The sequence below is a fragment of the Bubalus bubalis genome, chromosome 12 (genome assembly GCF_019923935.1).
Source record: "Bubalus bubalis isolate 160015118507 breed Murrah chromosome 12, NDDB_SH_1, whole genome shotgun sequence".
Classification (NCBI taxonomy): Eukaryota; Metazoa; Chordata; class Mammalia; order Artiodactyla; family Bovidae; genus Bubalus; species Bubalus bubalis.
This window is the reverse complement of record NC_059168.1, coordinates 98049917-98077147: the sequence shown is the minus strand read 5'-3', so window position 1 is coordinate 98077147 and position 27231 is coordinate 98049917. Positions and strand designations below refer to the sequence as shown.

The 27231-nt window shown below is 55.7% G+C and overlaps 2 protein-coding genes across 3 annotated transcripts in view; both read left to right on the top strand.

The window, feature by feature from the left end:
* The window catches only part of FAM102A (family with sequence similarity 102 member A), a 36749-nt gene extending 16129 nt beyond the window's left edge, over positions 1-20620 (top strand). Inside the window, exons 2-11 of one of the 2 annotated variants that reach the window (XM_006065413.4) lie at positions 8048-8168; positions 8359-8388; positions 10853-10969; positions 12652-12698; positions 12858-13009; positions 15048-15152; positions 15240-15438; positions 15883-16004; positions 16139-16208; positions 17828-20620. In XM_006065413.4, the coding sequence (XP_006065475.1) occupies positions 8048-8168; positions 8359-8388; positions 10853-10969; positions 12652-12698; positions 12858-13009; positions 15048-15152; positions 15240-15438; positions 15883-16004; positions 16139-16208; positions 17828-17873 (1009 nt within the window). In that variant the 3' untranslated portion in view covers positions 17874-20620. The remainder of the gene's footprint in view (positions 1-8047; positions 8169-8358; positions 8389-10852; positions 10970-12651; positions 12699-12857; positions 13010-15047; positions 15153-15239; positions 15439-15882; positions 16005-16138; positions 16209-17827) is intronic. The other variant, XM_006065414.4, reaches the window with a different exon arrangement.
* A 3387-nt stretch (positions 20621-24007) lies between these two features.
* DPM2 (dolichyl-phosphate mannosyltransferase subunit 2, regulatory) lies at positions 24008-27190 on the top strand. The gene is made up of 4 exons (XM_006065415.4): positions 24008-24149; positions 24437-24526; positions 25311-25413; positions 26569-27190. Exons 1-4 carry the CDS (start codon positions 24147-24149, stop codon positions 26625-26627), a joined length of 255 nt encoding a protein of 84 aa, XP_006065477.1. The 5' UTR covers positions 24008-24146; the 3' UTR covers positions 26628-27190.
* The last annotated feature ends 41 nt before the right edge of the window (positions 27191-27231 follow it).

Sequence of the window (27231 nt, the reverse complement as noted above, 5' to 3'; positions counted from 1 at the left end):
CCTGGTCCCGCCCCACCCCGGCCTCCTTCCTTCCAGATGGTCCTAGGCTCTTCCCACCGCCTGGCCCATCTCCCTGTGTCTTCATCCAGCCAGCCCCAGCACTGAAGTCCCAGGTGTGGGGTCACTGCCCCCGACCCAGTCAGGCCCCTGATCTCTTCAGCTCGCTTGCAGCCCCTTCCCTTCCTAGGATGCTGGCAACAGTTGCCAAGTCAGTTTTTGTGTAATTGGGCTTTCCTTGTGGCTCAACTGGTAAAGAATCTGTCTGCAGTGCAGGAGACCTGGGTTGGTTGGGAAGATCCCTGGAGAAGGGAAGGGCTGCCCACTCCAGTGTTCTGGCCTGGAGAAGTCCGTGGACTCTATAGTCCGTGGGGTTGCAAAGAGTTGGACATGACTGACTTGCACTTGACTTTTGCGTAAGTGTGTCTCCCCACTGAGCTGGGGGCTTCTGAGGATGTCTGCTCTGGTTGTGTACCCCCTGCCTGCGTGGGCCTGGCACCGAGCTGGCGCCCACAGGGAGGCTTTGTGGATGCATAAGAGAGGCCCTGGTCAGGATCTGGGGCCAGGGGAGCTCTGAGGGAGACACCAGCCTGGTAGGGTGCTCTGCTCTATTTCAGGACAGCACAGAAATAGCTGAATTCTGTCACTGCGAGGGCCACCGGCAGGCTGCGGTGGGTGGAGAGGCCTCGCCCTGCCTCTCTGGGGTTTGGACGTCTAATTGTATATCTTAAAGCTAAAAACGAAACTCCCCTGCAAACCCAGTCTCTGTAATTACCTGTCCCTGGCAGCGTGGACTCAAACCCTGAAACCCCAGGCGAGGGAGGTTTGGGGCCATCTTTGTCTCTTACAAGGGGCTGCCCAGTCCTGCCAGGAGGACGAGTGTTGGCCTAGACCTTAAATCAGGTAGGTGGGCATCAAATCCTTTAGGCTTTTGACCAGCCCTTCTAACCTCACAGGGCTTCCCTGGTGGCTCAGGCACGGTAAGGTATCTGCCTGCAATGTAGGAGACCCGCGTTCAATCCCTGGGTTGGGAAGATCCCCTGGAGAAGGGAATGGCTACCCACTCCAGTATTCTTGCCTGGGAAATCCCATGGACAGAGGAACCTGGCGGGCTGTAGTCCACGGGGTCACAGAGGTGGACACAACTGAACGACTTAACACTTTCACTGTTTTTCTAACCTCAGACACTTTTCTCATTTTTCAATTTCAAGTTCAATTACAGAAACAATTCTTGGAGAGACATGAAAACAGTGGTCCTGCAGTCCCTCACCCCACATTAGCCAGACCCGGCCCAAGCTCCCTCCTTGCCTCAGCCACTGTCCCTTCCTGCCCCTTTGCAGGTGGAGCGGGCCGCTCAGTTTGGGAACCCGCAGCCTAGGGCTCTCGATGGTGTCCTCTTTGGGTTTGGTGCCGTCATCTTTACATTCCAGTCCTCAGCCCATTCTAAGCCACGTTGGCAGGGGAAGCAGGGTGGGCGAGAGGATGCACAGTCCTGTGAGTGTGTTATTTTTTTCCTTTTTAAAATTTATTTGACTGCACTGGATCTTAGTCGCGGCACGTGGGATCTAGTTCTCTGACCAGGGATCGAACCCAGGCCCCTGCATTGAGAGTGTGGAGTCTCAGCCACCAGACACCAGGGAAGCCTCCCAGCCCTGTGTGTTCTTCTTAATGAGCATCTTCTGGATGATTTTTTGTCATAGAGGCTCACTTGTAATTTTTTCATGCCCTCCCTGTTCCCCGCGTCCTGCTCATCGCACCTGGGGAGTCAGGAATGTGTGCAGAGATCCACATTGCCCGCCCAGGCCCCATCCCTGCCCCCGCCCCTTGGGCCACAGTCCATCGACTCATGGCTGGTGTCAGGTTGTGCTCAGCTTTCAGCATCCTGGTCACCTTCAGGGCCATTGCAGCCCCGAAGAGGGGCCCTTGCTATTCCTGGGGCGTGGTGCCTTCTTGGCCCGTGGCCTCCCTAAACATGCCAGGCAGATTCCCACCTCAGGGCCTTTGCACTGACTGTCCCTTACTTCTGGATTCTTCCCCCAGGTGTCTACATTGTCGTCACTCTCTCACCTGCTTCAGCTTTTTGCTCAGGTGTCCCCTTCCCATCAACACCTTTCCTGGCCGTCTTGCCCTCAGGCTCCTTCCTCCACAGCACTTCCCACCATCTGCTGTGTGTTTACCTCATTTCATCTGCCTCCTACCTACTGTCAGACTATAAGCCCCTTGAAGGCAGAATTTTTTTGTTTTGTTCACTGTTTATGTTCTTAGGTCCTTCAGGAGTACCTGACACCTAGTAAGTGCTTCATGAGAGTTTCTTCTTCAGTGAATCAAGCCCTGAGATTTCCTTAAACCTGGCTAAACTCAGCTCCCACCTAGGGCTCCTGGTCCTCTGCTTGGCATCTTAATTCCTGCTTTTTTTTTTTTTAATGAATGCCCCTGTCCCCTGAGTCTATATTCATCTCCCCCCATTATCCCTGCCTGTGCCAGGGACCACCTGGCTGGGGGTCCTGGCTCCCTCTCTCCAGAGGGCCCTGGAGGCGTCTGCAGGGCTGGGTCCTGGCTGTGCCGTCCCTGGCTCTGGACACAGATGGGCCCCGAGTCAGGACCGAGCTCCGCTCCGCACTGCTCTGTGACTGGGTTTCTCAGCCTTAACGAGCCTCATTTTCCTCATCTGTGAAGTGGGCCATCGTAACAGCCAGTGCTGAAGAGTTCTGGGCAGCACACAGTAGGCCCTCAGGGAGTGGCCGCTGCTGGGGTGCTTGTTTTATCCTTGCCGTGACCTCCCGGGGTGCGCCAGGGTGAGGCCCCGCGCTTCTTCCGTGGGAGTGGCGGGACTTAATAGTGTGTGTTTAGAGCCCTTTGGAAACATGAGGGAGGCGCGGGACTGATCCCGTGAGCCCTGCCCCGGCCCACCTTCCCACAGCGGGAGAGGAAGCTGCCTGTCACCCGAGCCTGGGAGGGGTCCCCGAGGCTTTCTCTGGCCAGGCCCGCGGGAACCACCGTCAGGGAGGCTTCCTGGCCCGGTGTTCCCATGGCAGACTCACAAAAGGGAAGGGAGAGAACGCACAATTCGATACCGGCTTTCATTCCCAGACACTGATCCTGATTCCTCCGGGTGTTTCAGCACGCCCGGCACTGTGAGCTTCCTCTTCAGACTGCAGCAGCAGCTGCCGCTCCTGGGCTGGCTCAGGCCAGTGGAAGGGCTGGCGGGGGCCGAGGCTCTGCTCTGGCGCCCCGGCTGCCCACTAGCTTTCCCTGCTTTCAGGCTTGGGGCCTCTGCCCGATGGGAAGCGGTCTAGTCTTTGTGCCCCTCCACCCACCTCCTCCGGGCTGCCCTCAGCCCAGAATCCATCGTGGCAAGACCGAGGCACTGTCGGGGAAGGCTCAAGCGTTCTCACCACGGTCCAGCGTTACCTAACCCTGCTTCCTCCACTGCCTCATCCCCTCTGCTCCCCTCCCCAGTCCCATTCAGCCCCTGAACCCCCACGTTTGTTTCTACCTCAGGGCCTTTGCACTTGCTGTTCATGCGTCAGGACGGCTCTTCCCCCAGCCTTTGCTCAGCCTACACCCTCACTTCACTGCAGACCTTGATCAGACATCACTGCCACAGGGCTTTCCCTACCCCCTGCCCAGAGGAGCAGCTCCCCGTGTCTCATCTCCGTCCGGTACTCCCCACCCACCTTCCCTGTTCTCTGTGCCCCATTTTCCTCTCTACTTGAACTACCATGCTTTTGTTTTGGTTTCGGTAACTTGTTCTTTGAGCTGCAGTTCACACACCGCACAGCTCACCCATTTGAAGTTTTTAGTGTATTCACAGGGTTGTGGCTGTCAGCACAGGCAATATTAGGCTGCTTCCATCACCCTAAAAAGCAACTCCGTGCCCATTAGCAGTTATTCCCATTTTTTCCCCCAACTCCCCCATCTCCTGGCGGTCATCAGTCTTTCTGTCTCTTATGAGTCTGCCTCTTCTGGACATTTCTTAGAAACTGAATCATGCAGTGTATGCTCTTTAGGACTGGCTTCTCTCACTAAGCAGAATGTTTTCAAGGGTAGTTCACACTGCAGCATGTTTAGGCGCTCTTTGGACTGCTGAATAACCTTCTGTTGTTTGGATGTATCACACTTTATGTATCCATTCACCAGTTGCTGGACATCTGGTTTGCTTTCCCTTTTTTGGCTATTTTGAATAATGCTGCTGTGTACATCTGTGTACAAATTTTCGTATGGACATATGTTTCATTTCTCTTGGCTTTATACCTAGGAGTAGAATTGCTGAGTCATATGGTAACTGTAGCTTAACCACTTGAGGAACTGCCAGGCTGTTCTCCAAAGCAGCTGCACCATTTACACCCCTGCCAGCAGTGCACGAGCGTTCCAGTTTCTCCACATCCTCATCAACAATGGTTATTGTCCGCCTTGATTATAGCTGTTCTGGTGGGTGTGAAGTGGTCGCTTGTTACACTTGTGATCTGTGTTTCTCTGATAGTTACTGATGTTGAGCATCTTCTCCTGTGTTTATTGGCCATTTGTATATCTTCGTTGGAGAAATGTCTATCTGCCTATTTTTAAATTGGGTTATCTGTCTTTATTTTTGAGTTGTAAGAGCTCTTTATATACTCTAACTACAGGTCCCTTATATACATGATTTGCAAATATTTTCTCTTGTTCTGTGGGTGTCTTTGCACTGTTTTGATGGTGTTCTTTGAATCACAGGGTTTTTAAATTTTTATGAAGTTCGGTATATCTATATTTTTATCTTACTGCTTGCACTTTTGGTGTCATAGCTAAGAAAATGTTGGCTCATCACAGACCATGAAGCATTACCCCTATGTTTTCTTCTAAGAATTTTATAGTTTTTTGCTCTTCAACTTAGGCCTTTGATTCATTTTGAGTTAATTGTTGTACGTGGGGTGAAAAGTGGGTCCTACTTCATTCTTTTGAATGTGAATATCAGTTGTCCCAGCAACTTTTGTTAAAAAGGCTATTCTCTCCCCCATTTGTACCTTTGTTAAAATTAATTTACCATAAATGTGAAGATTTATTTCTGGACTCGCAATTCTATTCCTTGAATCTTTGTATCCATCCTTACGCCAGAACCACACTTTCTTAATTATTGTAGCTTTGTAGAATTTTGCAGTCAAGACATGTGAATCCTTTACTTTAATGTTCAAGATTGTTTTGATTATTCTGGTCCCTTGAGTTTCTAAGGTTTAGGATCAACTTTTCAATTTTCGGCAGGAACGTCAGCTGAGATTTTGATAGGGATTGTGTTGAATTTTTAGACCAATTTGGGAATACTGTCATCTTAACAAGATTAAATCTTTCTGTCCACGACTATGGGATGTCTTTCCATTTACTTCGATATTCTTGAATTTCTTTCAGTAAGGTATTGATAGTTTGTAGTTTTGCAGAGCATATGTTTTATAGTTCTTTTGTTAAATTTATTCTTTTTGATACTATTGTAAACGAAACTCTTTCATTTCATTGTGGATGTCCACTAGTATACAGGAGGTCATTGATTTTTGTATATTGACCTTGTATTCTGCAACCTGGCTGAACTCATGTATTCTAATAGGTAGAGGCTTCCTTCGGATTTTTTGCATAGCAGATCAAGTCGCCTGCCAGTAGAGGTAGTTTTAGTTCTTCCTTCCAGCAAAATGTAAGCTGGTCACTGCTGCGGTCCCAGTGCACAGAACGGGCTGGTACACAGTCGGTGACAATTATGTGATGAATGAAGGAGGAGGGCCACCACGGTGGATGCTCTGGCCTGGGGCCCCCACTTCTCCTGGGGCACCTGCTTCCTGCCCTTTGTCCACCAGGGGGTTGGGAACTCTCCCTTCCTCTCCCCCTCCTCTCGAGCCCTGACCTTTTCTATCTGTCCCCAGTCTGCTGGGGTTGCTGGAGCTCACCTTCCTAACAAGGTCAGAGCATCTTGGTGATTGAGTGCCCCTAGACTCCAGTGTCTTCATCAGATAAGACATGTCTCAGGGGGCCTCCCTAGGCCTGGCCCTTGCTGGGCACACCTCCCTGAATGCTCTCAGGTGCCCGCGATGAGTGGCTTCTGTGCCTGTTTCACCGATGCCGATGCAGAGGTTAGGCCCCAGCCTGAGCTGCACAGTGTGAGGTTGCGAGCCCGGGTCTGCCTGGCTGAGTCGTGTTGCTTCCATCACAGCCCTGGCAGGACGTGGGGAAGCCTTGGTCCCATCCTCAAAGCCTCGTGGGGCCAGAAGGGAGCTCCTCATAGAGGCTTGGCTCGGGGACCTTCATCGGCTGAGAACCCAAGAGTATGTTCGTTTCCCACTCATGCAGTTCCCTCTGCTGGCAACTGTCTCCCCCACTGGCTACTCCCCTTCTCTGCATTCGGGTCTGTGCCTGAATGCCATCTCTGCAGCTAGTAACCTTCCTAGCTGACTCACCCTTTCCCCCACCCTGTCCTGGTGACACTGAGTCATCACTGGGGTGACTGTCAAATGTCAAGTCTGTGAATCCAGTCCACTGCAGTGTCCAGCATGCGGCACATACTTGGGACTGAGAGACCCAGATAGATGCCTCGGGGACCAAGCATGTTGCAACTGGCCCCACGACCCTCGTGGGTTCCACGTGCCAGCCTCTCCCAAGCCGCTGACCCGTGAACCAAGACGATGGCTGGGCACTCTGACCCTGTAATTGGCCAGCCCTAAGCTCGGATCCTGCTTTGCCCGTCTCTTGGGGGAGCCTCAGTGCCCTCAACTGTATAGAAGGGGTGGCACAGAGTCTGTCTCCTTCCAGAGTTGCCGGGGGAAGCAAGTGTTCAGGAGATGCTCAACCTGTGCTGACCCTATGCCCTCGGGCCCCAATCTGGCCGCTAACCCGAGCCCTTCCAGTCTCCAGGGGGTGGAGCAGTCACTTCCTCAGCTGTCCGCTCAGCCGTTCCTGTTAGGTGGGATGAGGCTGGAGATAATGTCTCTCACGTGGGCCCCTCCCTTCCTGAGCACATCCTGCCCTGCGGGGGGGTGGGGGGGACCTCATCTCCTTCACGTGAGAAGTCACAACTTCTCACCCCCCCCCCCCCCCCCCCGACCTCCACCTCCAGGGCCGCCGCAGCTGGAGAGGCTGGGGGAACCGCTCCTGCCGGCCCCATTCACCCTCCCGGGCACAAGGCACCTCCCCAGTGGCGGGGGCGGGGGTGCTGAACTGGCGGGAGGGTGCTTGGTCATGCTCCCCAGGCCCAGGAGGAGCTCCAGGAGCTGGAAAGCCAGCTTGTCCCCTCCTACCCCCGACCCAGTGGGGAGAACACGCCTGTGGCACAGAGCCAGGCGGCTTGGGTTCAAATCCCTGTTCTGCTCTGCTTGTGGTGGGCCTTGGGCTGAAGTCTTAGCCCCAGAGGTCCCGTTTTCTTTGAATGTGGGCTTGGACTACTGACGGTAGCTGCTGCAGACAGTTGCTGGGAGGGTTAGCGTGACCGTGGATCGCCAGCGCTTGGAGCAGGCTCCAGTGGCTTTGGACGGTGCCTGGCACGTAGGAAGTGTGCTGAGTTTGCTATTGTTGCTGTTGTTATTCTTATCGTCGCTGTTACTGCTGGTGAAGAAGGGGGCTCTGGAGCCAGGCAGCACTGGACTGAGGGCACAGCTGCTTCCTGGCTGGGTGACGCTGGGCAGTTTATCTAGCCTCAGTTTCTTCATCTGTGAAAAGGGCTGGCAGTCCATCCCGGGAACACCTTTGTGAGGCTCACTCGAGATGGCCAGCGGCAGTCCAGTGGGAGGGGGGACGTAGCAGCCGAAGGAGGCCCCAGAACAAGGTGGGGGCTGGGGGGCAGGCAGTGCTGGAAACACACGGCTGCCCCCTCCCCGCCAGCGGCCCAGCCTGCTCTCACCCTCGCTTGCCTTGTGGTTTTTTTTCCCCTTTTTATCTTGTTTTTGTTGTTGTTTTCATCACACTTCCACAAGCAGACTCTTGTTACGAAAATGCAGTCACTTTGTGATACAAAGCGAAAAGTGAGGGCTCCCCACCCATCCCCGCAGGAGGCAGGGCCCTCACCTCCCTTAACGTGGACCCCCACCCCTTGTGCCCGCAGGGAGGAGGTGCAGGAGAACTGCGTGCGGTGGCGGAAGAGGTTCACCTTCGTGTGTAAGATGAGCGCCAACCCGGCCACCGGCCTGCTCGACCCCTGCATCTTCCGTGTGTCTGTGCGCAAGGTGAGGCCGGCGGGGGCTGCCAGGACCACCGGGCTGGTGCCTCCGGGCCATCCCCTGAGTCAGGCTACCTCATTTCCTGTTCTCCTCCCCTGCGGGTCTGGTGGGGAAGGGGGCCGAGAGGATTGGGAAGACCCTTTAGGTCGCTGGGATTCCCTAGCCATCCTCATCCCCGTGTCTCTTTCCCTTGCAGGAGCTGAAAGGTGGAAAGGCTTATTCCAAGGTAAGCCGGGCCAGGTGAAGGGGCAGCGGGGTGGGACGGGATGGGGCAGGCATGAGAGAAGCTCTAAGAAGAACCTCCAGCCACCTCTCTTGCCCCAAACAGAAGACGCCCTGCCATCTATGAGATGTATTAGTTTTTGGAAATATCTTGATTGACAGCCTCTGCGTTTAATGTAAAGGCAGCGGATGCTCATCGCAGCACAGATGGTAGAGAGCTTCCCACCACGTGCCTCCTCCTCACACCCTTCCAGACCTCTTAAGAAAACAAAAATGCCTGAAGCGGGGGACTTCCCTGGTGGTCCAGTGGCTAAGACTCCACACTCCCAGTGCAAGGGGCCCAGGTTCCATCCCTGGTCAGGGAACTAGATCCCACATGCCTCGACTAAGATCCAGTAAAGCCAAATCAATCAATAAATACTTTTAAAAAGAAGCAGCAGAAGAAAAATGCATGAACTATCTCATACAGAGCAGTGAATAAAACACACGCATGTGGTTTAGAGGATCATGCGAGGAGCCCCACGGGGGTACCGGAGCACACGCGGGTGAATGTGGTTTAGAGGGTCATACGAGGAGCCCCCACGGGGGTACCTGAGCACACGCGGGTGATGGGATTTTTAAATTCACTAGAGGGACTTGTCCTGCAGATTCTGAAACCTTTATTTTAGCCGCCCAGTACAGCGCGGGCATGTTTTGTGTCATCACAGTTTCCTTTCGCTTTCTAACAGTGGAGGCTCCCCTCGTCTGGCTGGGGGAAGGGGGCTCAGTCACCCCTGTGGCTGCACGTCTGTGTGGTGGGCAGGTTTCCCCTTGCCCACAGACACTTCAGGCCTTCCCATTTAAAGCCTTTTCCACTGGGGAAAGTGGGGGAAGACGGCTCTGGAAGGGTTACCTCTGGCTTTGAGACAGCCTGCTCTGCCCTGAGCCCCCCTTCTTGTGGGGCCTCTCGCCCACCCTCTGGGGCCCGGGGAGGCACCCAGCAGCAGGGAGGTGGGCTCAGTCAGTCCAGAGGGGACATGTCTTTGTCTCACCTCACCCTGCATGAAGAGCCTGAGGCAGGCAATAAGCGGGGTGAGTCCCTTCCCACCGACCAGAGCTCAGGAAGTTCAGTGGACATGGCCGTGCCCTGTGCCCTGTCCCGGGTGCCAACACCCTGCCCAGAAGCAGAGGGCAGGGTGGCTAGAACCGGGCTGCAGAAGGTGCTCTTAGAGTGGAGATTTCTCCTCCTGGTGACGCACGTGGGAGAAGGACAGCCAGGGAAGAAAAGGCCAGCAAACGGCAGGAGCATCCACCTCCCTCCCCCTCCCCCCACAAACCTGCTGTGTCACCTGTCAGGCCTCCCAGGCCCTTCCCTTCCGTCACAGGCTCTTGTGTGCGTGCTAAGTCATTTTAGTCGTGTCCAACTCTGCAGCCCCACGGACTGTAGCCCACCAGGGTCCTCTGTCCATGGGTTTCTCCAGGCAAGAATACTGGAATGGGTTGCCATGCCCTCCTCCAGGGGATCCTCCCCACCCAGGGACTGAACTTGTGTCTCTTAGGTCTCCTGCATTGAAAGGTGGGTTCTTTACCACTGGACCACCTGGGAAGTCCCACTACAGGCTCAGGTCCCTTTAATCAGAGGAAGAAACTGAGGCCCAGAAAGGCGGGGAGATCTGACACTAATCAGGCCTCGTTTCAGTCCTGGCTCTGCCAGATAAGGTGTGTGAGCCCCTGAGCAGGTCACTTGCCTGCTCTGAGCCTTAGTTTCTGGGTCTGAAGCATGCCCCCTACATTCTGCAGTAGAGACTTGCGTGCAGCAGGTGCTCAATGAATGTCCCCGCTTAGCTTGATTTGTCCTCCAGGTCCCTAAACCCAGCACCCACCCCCCGCACCCCAGCCTCCAGGTCTGGCAGATGTGGCTTCCGTCCAGGAGGCCTTCTCAGCTCATCCACCCTGTTCTTCCACTTTCTCACTTCCCTCCCCACCCCGGTCTCCCCTCTGCATCTCGTGACAGCTTGGGGTTCCCACTGGCCCTTGGCTCCCACCCTCACCAGGGTCTCCCGCCTGCCCAGCAGAATGCCCTCCACCCATCCATCCACCCACCCCAGCGCCAAGTTCCCACGGGCCTGGCCTCCCCTCCTGCCTGCTGGCTCGGCAGCTCCCACAGCACGGCCTTGTTTCCCCGGGAACAGTGCGTCTGTGTCGCAGACAACAATGTCCTTTCATCTCGGGCGCTGCCCTGGTGCACGCCGGGACACGGCACAAAGGGTGCTTTGTGCAGCCCGGGGATGTGAGCTCCTGGCTTTGCCACGTGGAGCCGCCAGCCGGGGCCCGTGTCCTTGGGTGCCGGTTATGCAACAGTCCGCCAGGGCTGTGGGGCGGGCCCAGGGCTCCAGCCCCCCCGCCGCCGGCCCAGCTCACCCCTGGGCCACCAGCGCTGTGCTCACACTCCCCTCAGCCTCCCACCCTCTCCTCTGTCCCCCGCTCAGCTGGGCTTCGCCGACTTGAACCTGGCGGAGTTTGCAGGCTCAGGTTCCACGGTGCGCTGCTGCCTGCTGGAGGGCTACGACACGAAGAACACTCGACAGGACAACTCCATCCTCAAGGTACCGGGGGCTCTGGGCCTTGTCCGCCCCTCCCACCCAGGGGCAGGGGAAGGGCGGACCACCTCCCTGTCAGAGTCCCCTGGGGAGTTGCGAAGAACACAGGTTCTCACCCCAGACGGGCAGCGAGAGACGCTGGGAAGACGTGGGCCCTGGGGTCAGGAAACCCCCCTTGGAGGCCTGACTCAGCCACTGGCCTCAGTTTTGCCCTCCATAATCGGGGCTCAGGGAGTGGACCCCGACAGTCTCTTGCGGTGAGACCAGCACCCCTTATCTCATGGTGCCTGACCACAGCCTGGCAGGGAGTGGTGTCTCTTCTTGACCCCAGTTTTGCACAGGAGGGGCTCCACCTTCGGGTGGTCATCCACCCGAAGGCACAGTGAAGCTGGCACCTGACCCTGCAGCCCAGCTCCTAACCACTGCCGCGCATGACGCGAGGCCACCTGAGCTCCAGAGCACCGGGGTGTGGACGGACCTGCCGTCCCTGCACCCGGCAGACCTGGGCAGCTGCCCCGAGGGCCCAGCCACGTGAAGGTTTCCAGTGGCCGGCGCAGCACCCTCCCCCCGGGCAGCTGCCTCCTGAACCCCTGGGGACAGAGATATTGGGGCATCCGCTGCCAGCGCACCTCTCTTCCTTGTCTCCACACCCTTCCACCTGGCTGAGAAAACAGTCTTGTCTTAACCACAGCCCTGTGAGCTGACCCAGTGGGAGCGTGCTGCGTGTGGCAGAGCTGGGTAGGAGGTGGTAGGCAAGGGCGCTGGGGCCTCTTGGACCTTTTGCAGAAGCCAGAGGCTCCTGGAAAGGTCCAGGCTGGCTCTTGTGAGAGCCAGGGCCTCAGTGCATCCTCAGACCAGATCAAGGGGGCCTCGGGTCCAAGGCCAGCTCCCCCACGTCCTGTCTGCAGGACCTTGGACAGTCATTTATTTCCCCTGATTCTGAGTCTCAGTTTCTGTGTCTACAGCCGGAGGCCACCACGTACGTGGCAGGTTGCTATCACAGCCAAATGAAACAACCCATTAAAAGTCTCAGCCTCACCCCAGCGGGCACCGTTGTTGTTGGAAGTGTCCCTGGGATTCTCTTTCTCACCCCATCACCTGTCACTTTATCCTAGCCCCAATTCGGGGACCCAAATCTTGCCTTGTTTGAACCATTGCCAAACTCTTTGCCCAAGTGGATGTTAAACATTTCTAATGACTTCTTGCTTTGCTTTATTCAACAAACTTTCACACACCCCTGCCCTCTGTGTTGGATTCTGTGAACCCCTATGCTGTGTCAGGCTGGGTGGGCCCCTCCCCACCGGGTAGGCTTCAAGAGCCCCTCTCCCACCTACCTCGCCCGCTCTGGGGGCTGTGAGGATGGAGAGTGTCTGCAGCCTCACCCTTGAGGGTCCCACAGTCTAGTCGCTGTTCTGAAATGACAGTAGCCGACTCACTGCTCACTCACTCCATGCCAGGCGCCCCAGGCATCCTCTGCCATCCCACGAGGCAGCTGTTAGGATCAGTTTTGTCCTCTGCATGAGAAAACTGGGCTTCAGTGAAGTTTGGTGGTGTCACCAGGGCCAGCAAGGGACAGAGATGGGATCAGAGTCCAAGCTCATCTGAAGCCAGAGCACGGGGTCCAGGCACCTGTGGGGGAGCTGGGAGGGTTGAACGGGGCGTGGCTCATCGCCCCGGCTTTTGCACAGGTCACCATTGGGATGTTCCTGCTCTCGGGAGACCCCTGCTTCAAGACGTGAGTGCTGGTGCAGGCTGCTGAGGGCTGGGGGCTCTGTCCTGGACATTGTGGGGGGAGGGGCAGGGACTCTTCCCTCCTCCAGGCTCGTGGCGTCCCCTGTCTTCTCCTGACCCCAAGCTGGGGCGCCCCAGTCACACCTCCCTCTGTTTTCCCAAGGCCGCCGTCCACTGCCAAGTCCATCTCCATTCCAGGCCAGGATTCCTCCCTGCAGCTGACGTGTAAGGGTGGCGGGACCAGCCGTGGGGGCAGCAGCAACTCCTTGACGGGGTCCCGGCCCCCCAAGGCCCGGCCCACCATCCTCAGCTCAGGTACCGTTCCCCACCTGCCCTCGGCCCTCCTCCTGGGATGAAGGCTTTCACCTCCCCCGGTCCCGAGGTCCCAAGGGGGGCACTTGCTGAGAAGACAGCCAGTGCAGCGGTGTTCACCCACCCTTGCTTCCGTCGGGTGGGCACCTGCGCCCCTCCATGATCCAGGCTCTGCCTGGCCCCAGAATCACAGCAGCACCCTGGGCCAAGACAGATCAGGTCGCTGGCCTCGTGGCTCTCCAGGTCGAGCAGGAGAGACAGGGGTCAATGAACAATAAATACATCAAACGTTTGTCCGCCTAGAACTGTGATGAGAGCTGGGAGAGAGATGTAGAAGGTGTCCGCCTGGGGACAACCGGGGAAAGCTTCCTGAAGGGATGTCATTTGAGCTGAATCTGGGGTGTATTGTGCTGTGTTCCTGGCAGAGGGACCTGCTAGGAGCTCTTGTTCTGCTCCTTGCTGTGTGACCCTGACCGGCTGTTTACCTCTCAGGCCTTAGCATCGTCCTCTGCAAAGGGGGATCAGCAGTAGTAACCACATCCGGGTTGCTCTGGGGATGAACTGAGAAAACGTGTGTGCCTTTCCTGGCACCTGGGTCGTCCTCTCTATTTCCTAGCACGTTTCCATTAAATTATCATTATTACTAATGTTATGAAAAATGCAAATGAGCCTGAATCCCCAGAGGAGTGGGTGTGGCAATTAAGAGGAAAAGGAGCCCAGTGCTGTAAGGGATGAAGTAGGCCCTCCCCCCACAAAGCTTGAGCCTTGGCCCCTGCACCCCGTCCCTGGGGGTGAGCTCAGAGCTGGGAGGTGGACAACCCCCAAGCCGATCAGTAAGCAGGGTGGCACATGGTGGCCCTAACCTGCCACAAGAGCAGTGAGGGCACGGGGCCTCAGACCCTGCTTTCTGGGTGGTTCTGCCCCCGGGGCTGGGAGCCGAGAGGGACCCTCTGACCCTGAGGTCCAGCTTTCCTGCCCTCCCCTTTTTTCCTGCACACCAGCCAGGTGGGACCCAGAGCAGAAAGCTGGGCTTCTCCCCTGCCTCAGCCTGGCGGCTGCATGCAGGAATGGGGGCTCCCCAGTTCCACTGCTCTCTCCAGCTTCAGGGTAGGGGTCCCCAGAGGAGCGATCTGGGGACCAGGGCGCCCCAGCACATGTGGTGCCTTTTGTGTAAGAAAAGAGATGCTTCTCCCGCGTAGGGTGGGAATTTGAGCTCGACAAGCCTCTCTCTTCCTGCAGCCCCTCAGAGGCAGAGAACCTGTCGGGACTTGAAAAGCCTTGTGGCTTTGGGTGGGGACACAGGCAGGCCTAGGGTCCAGGCTGTGACCTGGGTGTGCTCATATCTGAAGAGGATGGAAGAGTCATTGCTTCCCACGTAGACCAGAAGGACTGGTGGGTGGCTGGGTGTTCTCTGAGCCCTAGGCAGACCCTGCTTGGTTCCCTGTATTTCCTGCTGCCAGTGCCTAAAAGTGTGTTCCCCACCCTTATTTACTCCACTTCAGTTGCACAGACTCCAGCTCACTGAAGCCTCAGGGCCTTTGCTGATGCTGGTCCTTGGGTCTAGAAGGCCTTTTTTCTGATGCCTTACCTAGCCTGCTCCCTGCCAAACATCCTGAAGGTCACTCATTAAGGCTACCTCCTCAGAGAAGTCTTCCCTGATTTCAGATTGGATTTCAGACCCAACCTCCCCCCATACACTCCCTGCTGTGGGCCATTTGCCAGTTATGCTTAATCGTGGGTCCTTTTTGTCCTGTGTTCTTCCTTCCCACCACTGGGTGTCTGTGACACCCTGTCTCCTGTCCCCTGGCAACCCAGTAGAGCGCCCCCCAGATATTTGTGGAATGAAGGAATGAGCCTGGGTTCAAGTGCTGACCTGTAGCTCAGGACAGGTTGCTGCCCCCCTGAACCATCTCTTAAGAGTTTTTCCAACTCTTAAGTGGAAATACATAGTGTGCCCCCCCCACTCCCACCCCGCCACATTCAGTGAGAGGACTAGTGAGAAGCGAGCATACTGGTCACCCCTGCCCCTCCCGGCTTCCAGGGGTGCCGGAGGAGCCAGACCAGAACCTGTCCAGCCCTGAGGAGGTGTTCCACTCCGGCCACTCCCGCAACTCCAGCTACGCCAGCCAGCAGTCCAAGATCTCGGGTGAGTGCCCGCCCACCCTCCCCGTGCCCTTGGCCTCCCAGCCTCCCCAGCCCCACCACCATCATGACCTGCACCCCCACCGCCCAGCAGGCTACAGCACAGAGCAGTCGCGCTCCTCGAGCCTCTCGGACCTGACACACCGCCGGAACACGTCCACCAGCAGCAGCGCCTCAGGCGGCCTCAGCATGGCCGTGGAGGGGCCTGAAGGCAGCGAACGTGAGCACCGGCCCCCCGAGAAGCCGCCGCGGCCGCCCCGGCCTCCGCATCTGTCAGACCGCTCGTTCCGGTAGGTCTCACCATAAGTGCTGCTAGAGAGCAGAGCCCTCCGGTGGCTCCCGGAACCTCTGCTCCTCCACCTGTAACACAGGGACAACTGGGTCCCGTCGTCGTTGGGTGCGTGGCCGTCGGACTAGCTGATGCTCCACACTGGCTGCACCGGGCCTGGCGCGCATGCTCAGTGGGTGGATGCTGCGGGTGGCCTAGCATACCCTGGGGCCTGCCTGCTTCCGTGCTCTGTGGCCTCTCAGAGGCTGGCACTTAACCTCCCAGGGCCTCTGCGGCCTCCTCTCTAAAACCAGGTCACAGCGGCATCCGCACCGTAGGGTTGATGTGACGGTTCAATGAACACAGTCTGGACCAGCTTCCACGTGCACTCGGAGGGTCCTGAGTGCGGTGGATGGGGACTGGGTCCTGTGGTCGTGTGACTCTCCTGACTCCCGCCCCACCCCAGGAGGAAGAAGGACTCAGTGGAGAGCCACCCGACCTGGGTGGATGACACGCGCATTGATGCTGATGACATCGTAGAGAAGATCATGCAGAGCCAGGACTTCACGGAAGGCAGCAATACTGAGGGTGAGCTGCCAGCGCAGGCGGGATGTGGGGGTTGGTGCCCAGGGTGAGCAGCCAGCACTGACGGGCACAGTGCCTGGGGGCTCCCTGGCTTCGCTGCCCCATTCAGCTTCTATCTTCCCCCTGTGTCCACACAGACAGCAACCTCCGGCTGTTCGTGAGCCGCGATGGCACCACCACCCTGAGTGGTATCCAGCTGGCCAACAGGTAGGCGGGGGAAGGTTCTGGGCGGGTGATGAGTGTGGCTCTGGGCCCCCATGGTGAGAGCATATGGCTTCTGCAGCCCACTGACCTAGCTTTGAATGCCAGCTCTTGTCCGTGTGACTTTGGGCCAGTCATGTCTGTCTGAGCCTCGGTTTCTCCATCTGTCAAATGATGTGGATCACACCACCTTACCCGGAAACCTGGGACAAACACCCCAGGGTTGGTTTGGGAGGCTTCCGAGGAACCTTGGAAAATGCTTGGCACAAGGCTTGCCACGCAGCAGGGGCTTCATACATCTTTATTTTGGATTCCACTTTTCTTTCTCTTCCTCCTGGGCCTGGGAGCTCCTAAAAAATGATGATGACTCATGTATCTATTAAATGAATAGTTACTGCGCACCAGCTACGTTCCATGGTTCTGAGCTAGGTGCTGGGGATATGGCAGTGAGCAACATAGATTTCTGCTTCATGATGTTCAGAGGCAAGCAGATGTGAGGATCAAACTTGTGGCTTGAACTCTGCCAGTATATAGAGTATCCTCTAAATCATTCATTTACAGCATGCTGGTCTGTGTGTGTCAGGCTCAGTGAATGAATGAGTGGAGGAGCTTACCACCTGCAGGGCTGTACTGAAACCTTTACTCTTGGTTCTTGTGGGCCAGATGGGAAAGTGCCCATTTAACATCTAGGCCAGAGGAGTCGGAGGCTTGGCTGGGCCACATTGGGGCCTCAGACCTGCCCTCTGGTGTTGCTCTGCTGACCCCTGCTGGCTGAGGCTCAAAATCGCAACTGCCATCTTTGCATGGCCAAAGCAATGGCACCCCACTCCAGTACTCTTGCCTGGAAAATCCCATGGATGGAGGAGCCTGGTGGGCTATGGGGTCGCTCAGAGTCGGACACGACTGAGCGACTTCACTTTCACTTTTCATTCTCATGCATTGGAGAAGGAAATGGCAACCCACTCCAGTGTTCTTGCCTTGAGAATCCCAAGGACGGGGGAGCCTGGTGGGCTGCCGTCTATGGGGTCGCACAGAGTCGGACAGGACTGAAGTGACTTAGCAGCAGCAGTAGCAGGCTGTCCTTAGTGGGGTGGGCAAAAAGAAAACAGAGGGCACTTCTTGGGGCTTTGTGACATCCCTCTCCAGCCCCCTCTGAGCATGAGGAAACTGAGATTGAGCAAGGTCATTGCAGAGCTGTATACTGCGCCCCAAATGACTACAGCCCTGCCAGTGGGCCTGGCCTTGGTGGGGAGAAGAGCTGATCAAGCTTCCCGACCTCCTGCTGCACTTTCAGCAAGCCCCATAATCTCTCTGAACTTCAGTTTCTTTATCTGTCAAGTGGGGCTGGCTGCAGATCCTCTCTGCCTGAATTGCTGTGAGGATGGGCACAGCACACCCCAGCATGTGAGCTGCTGGTACCCAGGGGGGCTTGGGCATGGTCTGTGCAAGCTCTGTGATCCCACAGGCTCAGGTATGTAACATCTATGTTACCCTGGGCAGGTGACTCCTCTGAGACTCAGTTTCTCTCTGAAAAATGGGGCCAGTTAACAGTGCTTGCGAAGTACCTCCCAGGGCTGGCCCAGAGGACCATCAGGGAGGACACGCTGATCTGTTTCTCCCCACAGGGTCTCCTCTGGGGTCTACGAGCCAGTCGTGATTGAAAGCCATTGAAGAGCAGGTGCCCCGGCTGGAGAAGGGCCCTGCCTTCACGGGCATCCAGACCCACGTCATTCCACAAGGGACCTTCCCCTTCGGATCACCATCCGTGCTGCCTCTCATCTGTGCCTCCTCCATGCACTCCAGCCCCAAAGCATCATTCCACTGACCTCCCATCTATGCTGGGACGCTCATGGCCTGCAAGGGCCCCGGGCACCACTGTGAATATTCTCCTCTGAACCACTAGAGGGCAGGACACATGGGCCCGTGAAGCAGGTGGGCAGAGACCCATGGCGGGCACTGCTCCTCTGAGACCCACCTGGGCCCTCGGTGAGGACATTCAGCAGTTCCTGCACATGCAGGGAGGCTGGTGGCCGAGGGGCCTCTTGTCCTGTGTCCCCGTTCACTCCAGGAGCGCTGGCTCAGCCCTGGCAGGGCCTCGCTCCATTGCCCCCTTGTCCTTGGGGGGGGGCAGTTCACCCCCCGGAATCCTGCCACCATGGCCCTCTGACTGCTTAGTGCTTCAGCTGTCCCTCCCCTGCGTCCCGGGGGACCTGCTGGCGGCCTCCTCCGGGAAACCAAGACCTCAAACCCCACCCGTGCTCCGGATTGAGACCCCCCTCCCCTGCAGCGAATGTTCTCCTGCTGCCCCGGCAGCCTGCACTTTGCACACGCTTGTCTCCAGCACAGCACCCTGGCCCTCGCCTGCCCGTCCACTGAGCCCTTCCCAAGGATCCCTGGGCCCTGCCTGCCGTGCAGTCAGCAGCCCAGCCCTCACAGCCCGGCTGGAACGTGGCACTGCCCCTGCCCCTCCCTGCCCTCTCCAGTTGGCCCCAGTTCAGGCCTGAGCCCCCTGCTGAGAAAGGTCTGAGCCTGAGCTGCGGTTCCCCTCTGCCCGGGGCTGGGTCCTGGGCAGCTGGCTTACGTTAATGAAGCCAGGAAGGGTGCCTCCCAAGGCCCTGGAGGTCAGCAGCCCGGCTGGGCTGGGTTTGCCAAGCCAAGCGCCCTTTCTCTCCCCTCAGGCTCAGCTGGCCCAGGCCAGGGCCGATGCTGGAAAGGCAGATGGGCTGTAGCTGGACTGGCCCGGAGCTGGCTTCCTGGCCAGAAAAGCCTCAGCCAACCTCTGAAAACATGCCCTCTCTGGGCAAAGGAGAGGGCGGCGGGGGGCCGTCCATTAAGGGGGTTTTCCCAGTGGGGAGCAGTCTGGGCCTGCCCCCGCCCCTACCCCTCGCTATACCCTCTGCTCTCAGCACTTTCCCCTGGCCTTGTCCTCGTTACTTGCTTGAAGGTGGGTTCTGGCTGCCCGCCGGTCTCTGGACAGACTCCCCGACACTCTAACTTCCACTCATTTTGTATAAACCCAGCAGGCTGGTGTTTACGTAGCCCCATACCTTTTTCCTTTTCTTTCCTGGTTGTTTTTTTTCTTTTCTTTTTTCTTTCCTTCCTCCCTTTCATTTTCTTTTTTTAGAGTTCACAGTTTGGTATTTTCTCCTCCCCCAGGCGAGGGGAGGTGCTTCTGTTCTCCCCCTACCCGCTGGCTGGGTCCCAGCAGGGCTGGGGATCTGGGGTGGGGGTGGGGGGTGCCCTCCCCAGGCTGGGAGGGGTCCTTGCATTCTGCCCCACTGGCAAGAATTGGACTTGGTCTTGGAACCTCCTGGCATTGGGACCAGAGCATTTCTAGGGTTTCTGTTGTTTTTAATGCCCTAACCCTTTTAGAAAATGAATGTGAGAAGGTGCCTGCCGAGGCAGGATGGAGCATTTGCTCTGGCTAGGGAAGGCTCTGGTCAGCTCTGCAGGTCCCTTCCTGCCCCACAGACACCTGGCACTTTAAAAGGGAGCTGGCCGCACTGTCTGCAGTTGAAGTGACCCCTAGAAGATGGGGGAACACTGTCCTTCTGTATCTGCATGACCTCAGCCCAGTGAGGCGATGTATTCAGGGTGTTTTTAGGTCTGAGTCAACATTCTGGGGGCTTCAAGCATAAGATAGCTGGTTTTGGTGCTGTTGAGGAGAATTCCCAATACCAGGAACCCCAGCCCCACCCTAGGTGAGGTCTGAATTTGACAGTCATCCCAGAAGGAGACAGAGCCTGCCACACCTTCCCATGCCAGGCCCTGGGCCAGGGTAACTGGATTAACAGAATTTGGCCACAACCAAATCAATGCTGGCTGGAGCTGGAGGCCTGGAGCCCCGGACCCCCAGCCTCATTCCCACGTGGAAGCCCTTTCTTTGACCCTCTGGTCCCCTCAAGCTCAGTGAATTCCCATTAGGTGCCCACATCTCTGGACTAAAAATCCTATATTTAGAAGGAGACAGAATATATTAGAGATATTTTTGGAAAGGAATTGGTCTATGCAATGGCAGTTTGGAATCTTCTTGAAAGACAGTTTTAACGTTTTTACTAGGAGATTTAAAGAAAGGTCTACAATATTTTTAGGTCGTTTTTTTTTTTTTTTTTTTTTTTTGTTTCTGGTCACCCCACAAACTGACCGCATGGCATGATCCGCCAAGGTGGAGAATGCCATGGTCTCCTCTCTTGCGGGAGGTGAGCAGGGAGATGGGGGGAGGGGAGGTCTTTTTTTTTTTTTAACACCCCTCCTTTCGAACAGAATGTTACCACCACCACCCCCTGATTGAGTGGGCTGTGTTTGTATCTCCGTCCCAGCTTCTATTGTAGAAAATAACATTGTAAGGGGAAATCAGCCTAGTGTCAGTGTCTTGGTTGGGGGGGTGGGGATTAAACGTTGCAGATTTTGTTATGGCATGTTGGTTCTTGCTTGTTTTACTGAGTTGAATCCCAGGTCACAGGTGGCATCAGAAGGGAGCGAGATGACACTCGGGTGGAGAGACGTCGGTGGCCAGGGTTCTTGGTTGTCCTGGCTGCACTCATTACAATTACCATCACTGTTACTACCCACATTCATTGGGAGGAAACGTAGGCCCAGAAAGGGCAGTTTCTTGCCAACCTCACACTTACAAGGTGGCAGCTCTAACCTCAGAGCCCAAGTTCTAACCTCCCCAGAGTCGGGTGGCCTCTCACAAGCACGCCTGAGGATCGATGACTGTGCCTCAGCTTTCGAGGCTGCAAATGGGGTTGTGGATCAAATTAGGAGGTGGGTATACAGCCCTCCCTAGGGAGCCTGACCCCCGCTGAGAGACGCTAAGAGTTTTCCCAGCCTCCCCAAAGCCACAGGCCAGCACTGTCTCCAGGCTTGGACCACCTCACTCCCTGCCCTTGACTCAAGTTCCTGAAGAGTTGACATGGCCACCAAGCTCTTGGGAAAGGCAAGTCACCCTGGGCCCGTCATGAGCTCAGAAATGGCAGGAATCCTCAGGGCTCTGGACAAGCTGGAAGGGACTAGACTACCAGGCCTTGTCTCGGCCCCAGCACTGCATTATCCTCGCCCATTTTCAGCGCTGATGCCTGCTCACACCCCAGAAAATCCTGGAGGCTGATTCTCAGCCCCTTCCTCGGTTTTGTGCACACCTGGGGAGGGATGAGTTGGCTCCTGGCTGAGCCCCAATTCTGAGACAGGGAAGGAATTGGGCTGTAAGGTCCAAAAAAGTTTGCTCCTTTGGAACACAGTAATGCTCAGTGGGCTTTCCTGGTGTCTCAGATGGTAAGAATCTGTTCGATCCCTGGGTCAGGAAGATCCTCTGGAGAAGCGAGTGGATTCTTGCCTGGAGAATTCTATTGACAGAGGACCCTGGTGGGCTATAGTCCAGTTCAGTTTAGTTCAGTCGATCAGTCATGTCCGACTCTGTGACCCCATGGACTGCAGCACACCAGACACCTCCCTGTCCATTGCCAACTCCTGGAGTTTACTCAAACTCATGTCCACTGAGTCGGTGATGCCATCCAACCGTCTCATCCTCTGTCATCCCCTTCTGCCTTCAATCATTCCCAGCATCAGGGTCTTTTCTAATGAGTCAGTTCTTCGCATCAGGTGGCCAAAGTATTGGAGTTTCAGCTTCAGCATCAGTCCTTTCACTGAATATTCAGGACTGATTTCCTTTAGGATGGACTGGTTGGATCTCCTTGCAGTCCAAGGGACTCTCAAGAGTCTTCTCCAACACCACACTTCAAAAGCATCAATTCTTGGGTGTCAGCTTTCTTTATAGTCCAACTCTCACATCCATACATGACCACTGGAAAAACCATAGCCTTGACTAGACGGACCTTTGTTGGCAAAGTAATGTCTCTGCTTTTTAATATGCTGTCTAGGTTGGTCATAACTTTCCTTCCAAGGAGTAAGCGTCTTTTAATTTCATGACTGCAGTCACCATCTGCAGTGATTTTGGAGCCCCAAAAAAGTGGAAACAGTCACTGTTTCCACTGTTTCCCCATCTATTTGCCCTGAAGTAATGGGACCAGATGTCATGATCTTAGTTTTCTGAATGTTGAGTTTTAAGCCAACTTTTTCACTCTCCTCTTTCACTTTCATCAAGAGGCTCTTTAGTTCTTTGCTTTCTGCCATAAGGGTAGTGTTATCTGCATATCTGAGGTTATTGATTTTCTCCCAGCAATCTTGATTCCAGCTTGTGCTTCCTCCAGCCCAGCGTTTCTCATGATGTACTCTGCATAGAAGTTAAATAAGCAGGGTGACAATATACAGCCTTCACCTACTCCTTTCACTATCTGGAACCAGTCCATGAGGTTGCAGAGAGTCAGACACGACTAAGCACAACTTTCACTTTTTTTTTCCATGCTAAGTGAAAAATCAGTATGTAAAATAAATGATGGGGGAAAAATGTTCCTCTCAGCTTTGTGATGGGCTCAGACAACCCAAGGAGACAGATGCTGCCAGCAGGAGCAAGCCATGCCTGGTTCAGACCCCATCTTTGCATGGCCCTGCCCCCCTCCCCAGGAGAAGGCAATGGCACCCCACTCCAGTACTCTTGCCTGGAAAATCCCATGGATGGAGGAGCCTGGTGGGCTGACGTCCATGGGGTCGCGAACAGTTGGACACGACTGAGTGACTTCACTTTCACTTTTCACTTTCATGCATTGGAGAAGGAAACGGCAACCCACTCCAGTGTTCTTGCCTGGAGAATCCCAGGGATGGGGGAGCCTGGTGGGCTGTCATCTATGGGGTTGCACAGAGTCAGACATGACTGAAGTGACTTAGCAGCAGCAGCCCCCCTCCCCTCCAAGTGAAGACAGCACAGGGAGAGCCTGGCATCGCCAGATGCTATTCTCTGTAGCACTGCAGAAGTCACCAAAATCTTAAAACTGTTTGACTGATTCAAAGCTCCCAGTTGTGCCAAGCCTCATTCTGGGCACTGGGGATACAGACCCTTTCCTCAGGGGGCTCACAGTCAAGTGGGCCAGGTTAACAAGTAAATCAGATAATTAAAACGCAGTGATGGGGCTTCCCTGGTGGCTCACTGGTAAAGAATCCACCTGCCAGTGCAGGAGACACGGTTGGATCCCTGATCCAGGAGGCCCCCACATGCTGCGGAGCAGCTAAGCCCTGTGCACCACAAGTAAAGTCTGTGCTCATAGAACCTGCGAGTCGCAGCTACTGAAGCCCGCATGCCCCAGAGCCCGTGCTCTGCAACGAAGAAGCCACGGCAATTAAAAGGCTCTGTACGGCAACTAGAGAAAAGCCCTCGCAGTAAGGAAGACCCAGCGCAGCCAAAAATAAATAAAATTTAAAAAACAGAAGCGCAGTGACAAGCGTCTTCCTGGTGATGCACTTGGGGCTGTGAAGCACAGAGGAAGGGACTCCGGCTCCTCCTTCTCCTCCCACCCTAGGCCGGTCCTTGAACTTTTTCTTTACCTTACCCTCAACAGATACGTTCGGGCCTCGGGACCAGGAAGTAGCGCCCTCGGGTGCTGGAGTCAGCTATACACCACTGACTCAGACTGTGATCTGAAAAGTTCTCGCCCCTCTCTTGAGCCTCCTTTTCCCCACCTGAAACACGGGACTTCTGACCACTCACCCCCATTCTGTTCTGGCTTTAGGACTCGGGGATATTGAGAGATGGGCTTTTTTTTTTTTTTCTTGGGTGAGTTCGACAGGACCGAGCCCATAAGTGCCAAGCCGGTCTAGGTTCCTCAATTCGGTCTCACTGCCGAGAGATTCGGGAACGCGTCACAGAATGTCCTCGAGAAACTACATTTCCCGACATGCAAAGAGGAGGCGGTGCCCGCCCGTCTCCGGCGACGTGGTCCCGGGCCAGCCTGAGGACTACGACTCCCGGCGTGCCCCGCGGCCCAAGGCCGGAAGGGCCCAGATCCGGAACCGGATGGGGCTTGCGTCTCCGGTGCCTGAAGCGCCAGGGAAATGGTGAGCGTGAGGCCGAATGTCGGCAAAGGGGGCGTCTGGGGGGTAGGGTCCTGGGTCTGCTCAGGAGCTGGGGCTTGAGCACTCGGAGCCGGTATCGTTCTCCCGCCGTCTCATCGTACGAGTGATAGACTTTGGCCCGGTACTCTCTCTCCCGACCTAGAAAAGATAGCTAGTCAGCCACGTCACATATGTCAGCTGAGTGAATGGACGTGATCGGGCCGCAACGACTACCCCCTCCTTCCTAAATGGAGGATCTTTTCCTCAGTTGAATCCTCCCTTTTCTGCAGGCCACGGGAACAGACCAGGTGGTGGGATTCGGCCTCGTCGCCCTTAGCCTGATCATCTTCACTTATTACACCGCCTGGGTAATTCTCTTGGTATGTGTGCTTCCCCGCCCTCCTTACCTCCCATCCCTGGATCTTGAAGCCAACTCCTCACATCGTTTTAGCAGGCACTGTGCTAGGTGCTGTCACTGCATATCTCATGAAAGCTCCAGGACAGCACTATGAGGAAGATGGTAACAGTGTCCCTATTTTATAGACGAGGAAGCAGAAGCTCAAGGGGAAGGCTCAGGGTGGAATCCTTAACCACTGCACTGCTAAGTCCTGTCTTTGATTTGCTTTGCTTTTGATGGGAGTTCTAGTCCTGGGTGTCCTGTGGGCGCTTGGGCATGACAATCCCAGTGGATTTTGTGAGAGTGTTTAGCATTTTTTTTTCCCCCGTGGGAAATTCTTTTTGGTTACTGCTTTAAAAGTGAAGTGTGTGTTTGGAGGGCAAAATCGTGCAGAAGTCGGTATCCTTTGGAGACAAATGTTAGTGAAGAAAACCTTGGAGTCCTGGTTGGGAATCACTCGCGGATTCCTCATGTCCCCTTTGTCCCTGCTAAGCTGTGAGGGCCTTAGGGCAAGTCCTTTGTCTTCTGTTCCCTGCCAGGTCCCTAGCTCCAACTTTGGGCGAGCACCAGTCAAGTGCCCAGTACACAACCATTAGATAACTGGAGGAAGGGAACAAACCAAGGCACCCAGAGTGCTATCATCTTAGAGAAAAGCAAATGCAGTGCTTTGATGGGGTCAGCCCCTGAGATGGAGGCGGTGGGCTGTTTGGACTTGGGGAGCTGAGCAGAGCGAGGAACACTTACTAGAGCTCTGCCTTTGATGCCAGCCATTCATCGACAGTCAGCATGTCATCCACAAGTATTTCCTGCCCCGAGCCTATGCCATTGCTATCCCACTGGCCGCCGGCCTCCTGCTGCTCCTGTTTGTGGGTAAGTTCCCTCAACTCTGGACAGGGTATCTTGGGGACCCCATGACCCCCTCCCAACCCCAAACATGCTGCTACACTTCTCACTCACTGTACATCTGCTTGAGGCTCCTTACCCCCAGCTCACGTCCTGGGGTTTCCCTGTTCATTCTTCAGGGCTGTAAGTCAGTCTTCCCAGTGCCTCAGGCTCACTGGAATCTAATGGGATGTCTCCCTCTTTCCTGCTCCCTCCACCACCACCACCACCGCTCTGCTCACACCTCCATCACCTCTCACCCCCTTGTCACCCTGGTTCATGATTCCTGCATCTCTCTGTCTCCCAGGGTCTAGCGTGTGGGCCTTATAGGGGCAGGGACTGTGGCTTTGTCATTACTATGCCCTCACCCCAAGCACAAGCTGTGGCACGGAGTTGGTGCTCAAGAAAGTGGTTTGGATAAATCAACAATTAGCTGTCTGGATGATGGGGTGGGTGGATGATGGATGCTGGGTGGGTGGGTGGTTAGGTAGATGGACAGGTGGTAGGGTGAGTAGGTACATAGTTGGGTGGATCTTATTCCCTGTAGAATCAGAAACACTAAACTCAGAAAATTGCCTTTGATAGTCACTCAGCTGATGTTTCGGAGAAGGCAGTGGCACCCCACTCCAGTACTCTTACCTGGAAAATCCCACGGATGGAGGAGCCTGGTGGGCTGCAGTCCATGGGGTCGCTAAGAGTCGGACACGACTGAAGCGACTTAGCAGCAGCAGCAGCAGCAGCTGATGTTTGTTGAATGAATGCAGGCAGAAGTGTAGCTTGATGAACGATTAGGGAAATGGCCTCCAGGGCGTGGCCTGGAGGGCGGTTGGGTAGCTGCTTGGCCCCCTGTGTGGGTCACTGCCATGCTTGAGTCCTGCTCTGGCCTCCCCGGGCTCCCCTTGTGGCTCAGCTGGTAAAGAATCCACTTGCAGTGTGGGAGACCTGGGTTCGATCCCTGGGTTGGGAAGATCCCCTGGAGAAGCACTCCAGTATTCTGGCCTGGAGAATTCCATGGACTGTGTGGCCCATGGGGTCACAAAGAGTCAGACACAACTGAGCGACTTTCACTTTCACTTCATTTTCTGACCTCCCAGCAGTCCTGAGCCAGGATCTTAGCTGCCTTTTTTGGTCTGTGTATTCCAGGTATATTCATCACCTACGTGATGCTGAAGAACCAGAACGATACCAAAAAGGCTCAGTGAAGGCCCAGCAGGAATGAGGCTGCTGGCCCCGTCTCTGCTTCTCCAGGGCAGACCCAACAAGGGTGCCCACAGGACCCATCCAGGCACTGAGGTCCCGTCAAGCCTGATTGCCCTGCAGACACCCCTGTGGGATGGAAGCTGTTCAGGACTCACCCCTGGCTGACCAGGGCCCCTGCTCCTCCTTCCAGAAGCCAGGGAGGAGAAGTACCTGGAAGTCTCCATCTCACCCCCGTTCTGGCTCAGGGCTTGCAAGGTGCTGGTCCCTCTCCACATACACACACACCTCACCTTCAGACTCCCTCTCATTTTTCCCGCTGGGTTCTACACTTGCCTCAGTTTGCTTCTTGTCACATGATGGTGTTGGACTTGGCAGGTTTGGGACATCACGTGACCTCTCCCCACATGTCCTGCTCCTCCACAAAGGCAACCTTCCCAGGTGTGACATAGCCCCAGACCCCACAAGGATTTCTGGACCTGGAGAGCCTAGAGGGAGGCCCAGCTCCCAAGCCTCAGGGCTGGCCTGATGGGAGAGCTGAACAATAAACATCATTGTCTTCGTCTCAGTGCCGTCCCTGACCCGAGGCGCTCAGGGGCTGGGACCTGG

Excerpts from the sequence above, each read along its gene's own strand:
- DPM2 (XM_006065415.4), top strand. Across the intron at positions 24,527-25,310 it reads CCGCCTGGGTAATTCTCTTG|CCATTCATCGACAGTCAGCA; the intron begins GTATGTGTGCTT and ends CTTTGATGCCAG. Across the intron at positions 25,414-26,568 it reads CCTGCTGCTCCTGTTTGTGG|GTATATTCATCACCTACGTG; the intron begins GTAAGTTCCCTC and ends TGTGTATTCCAG.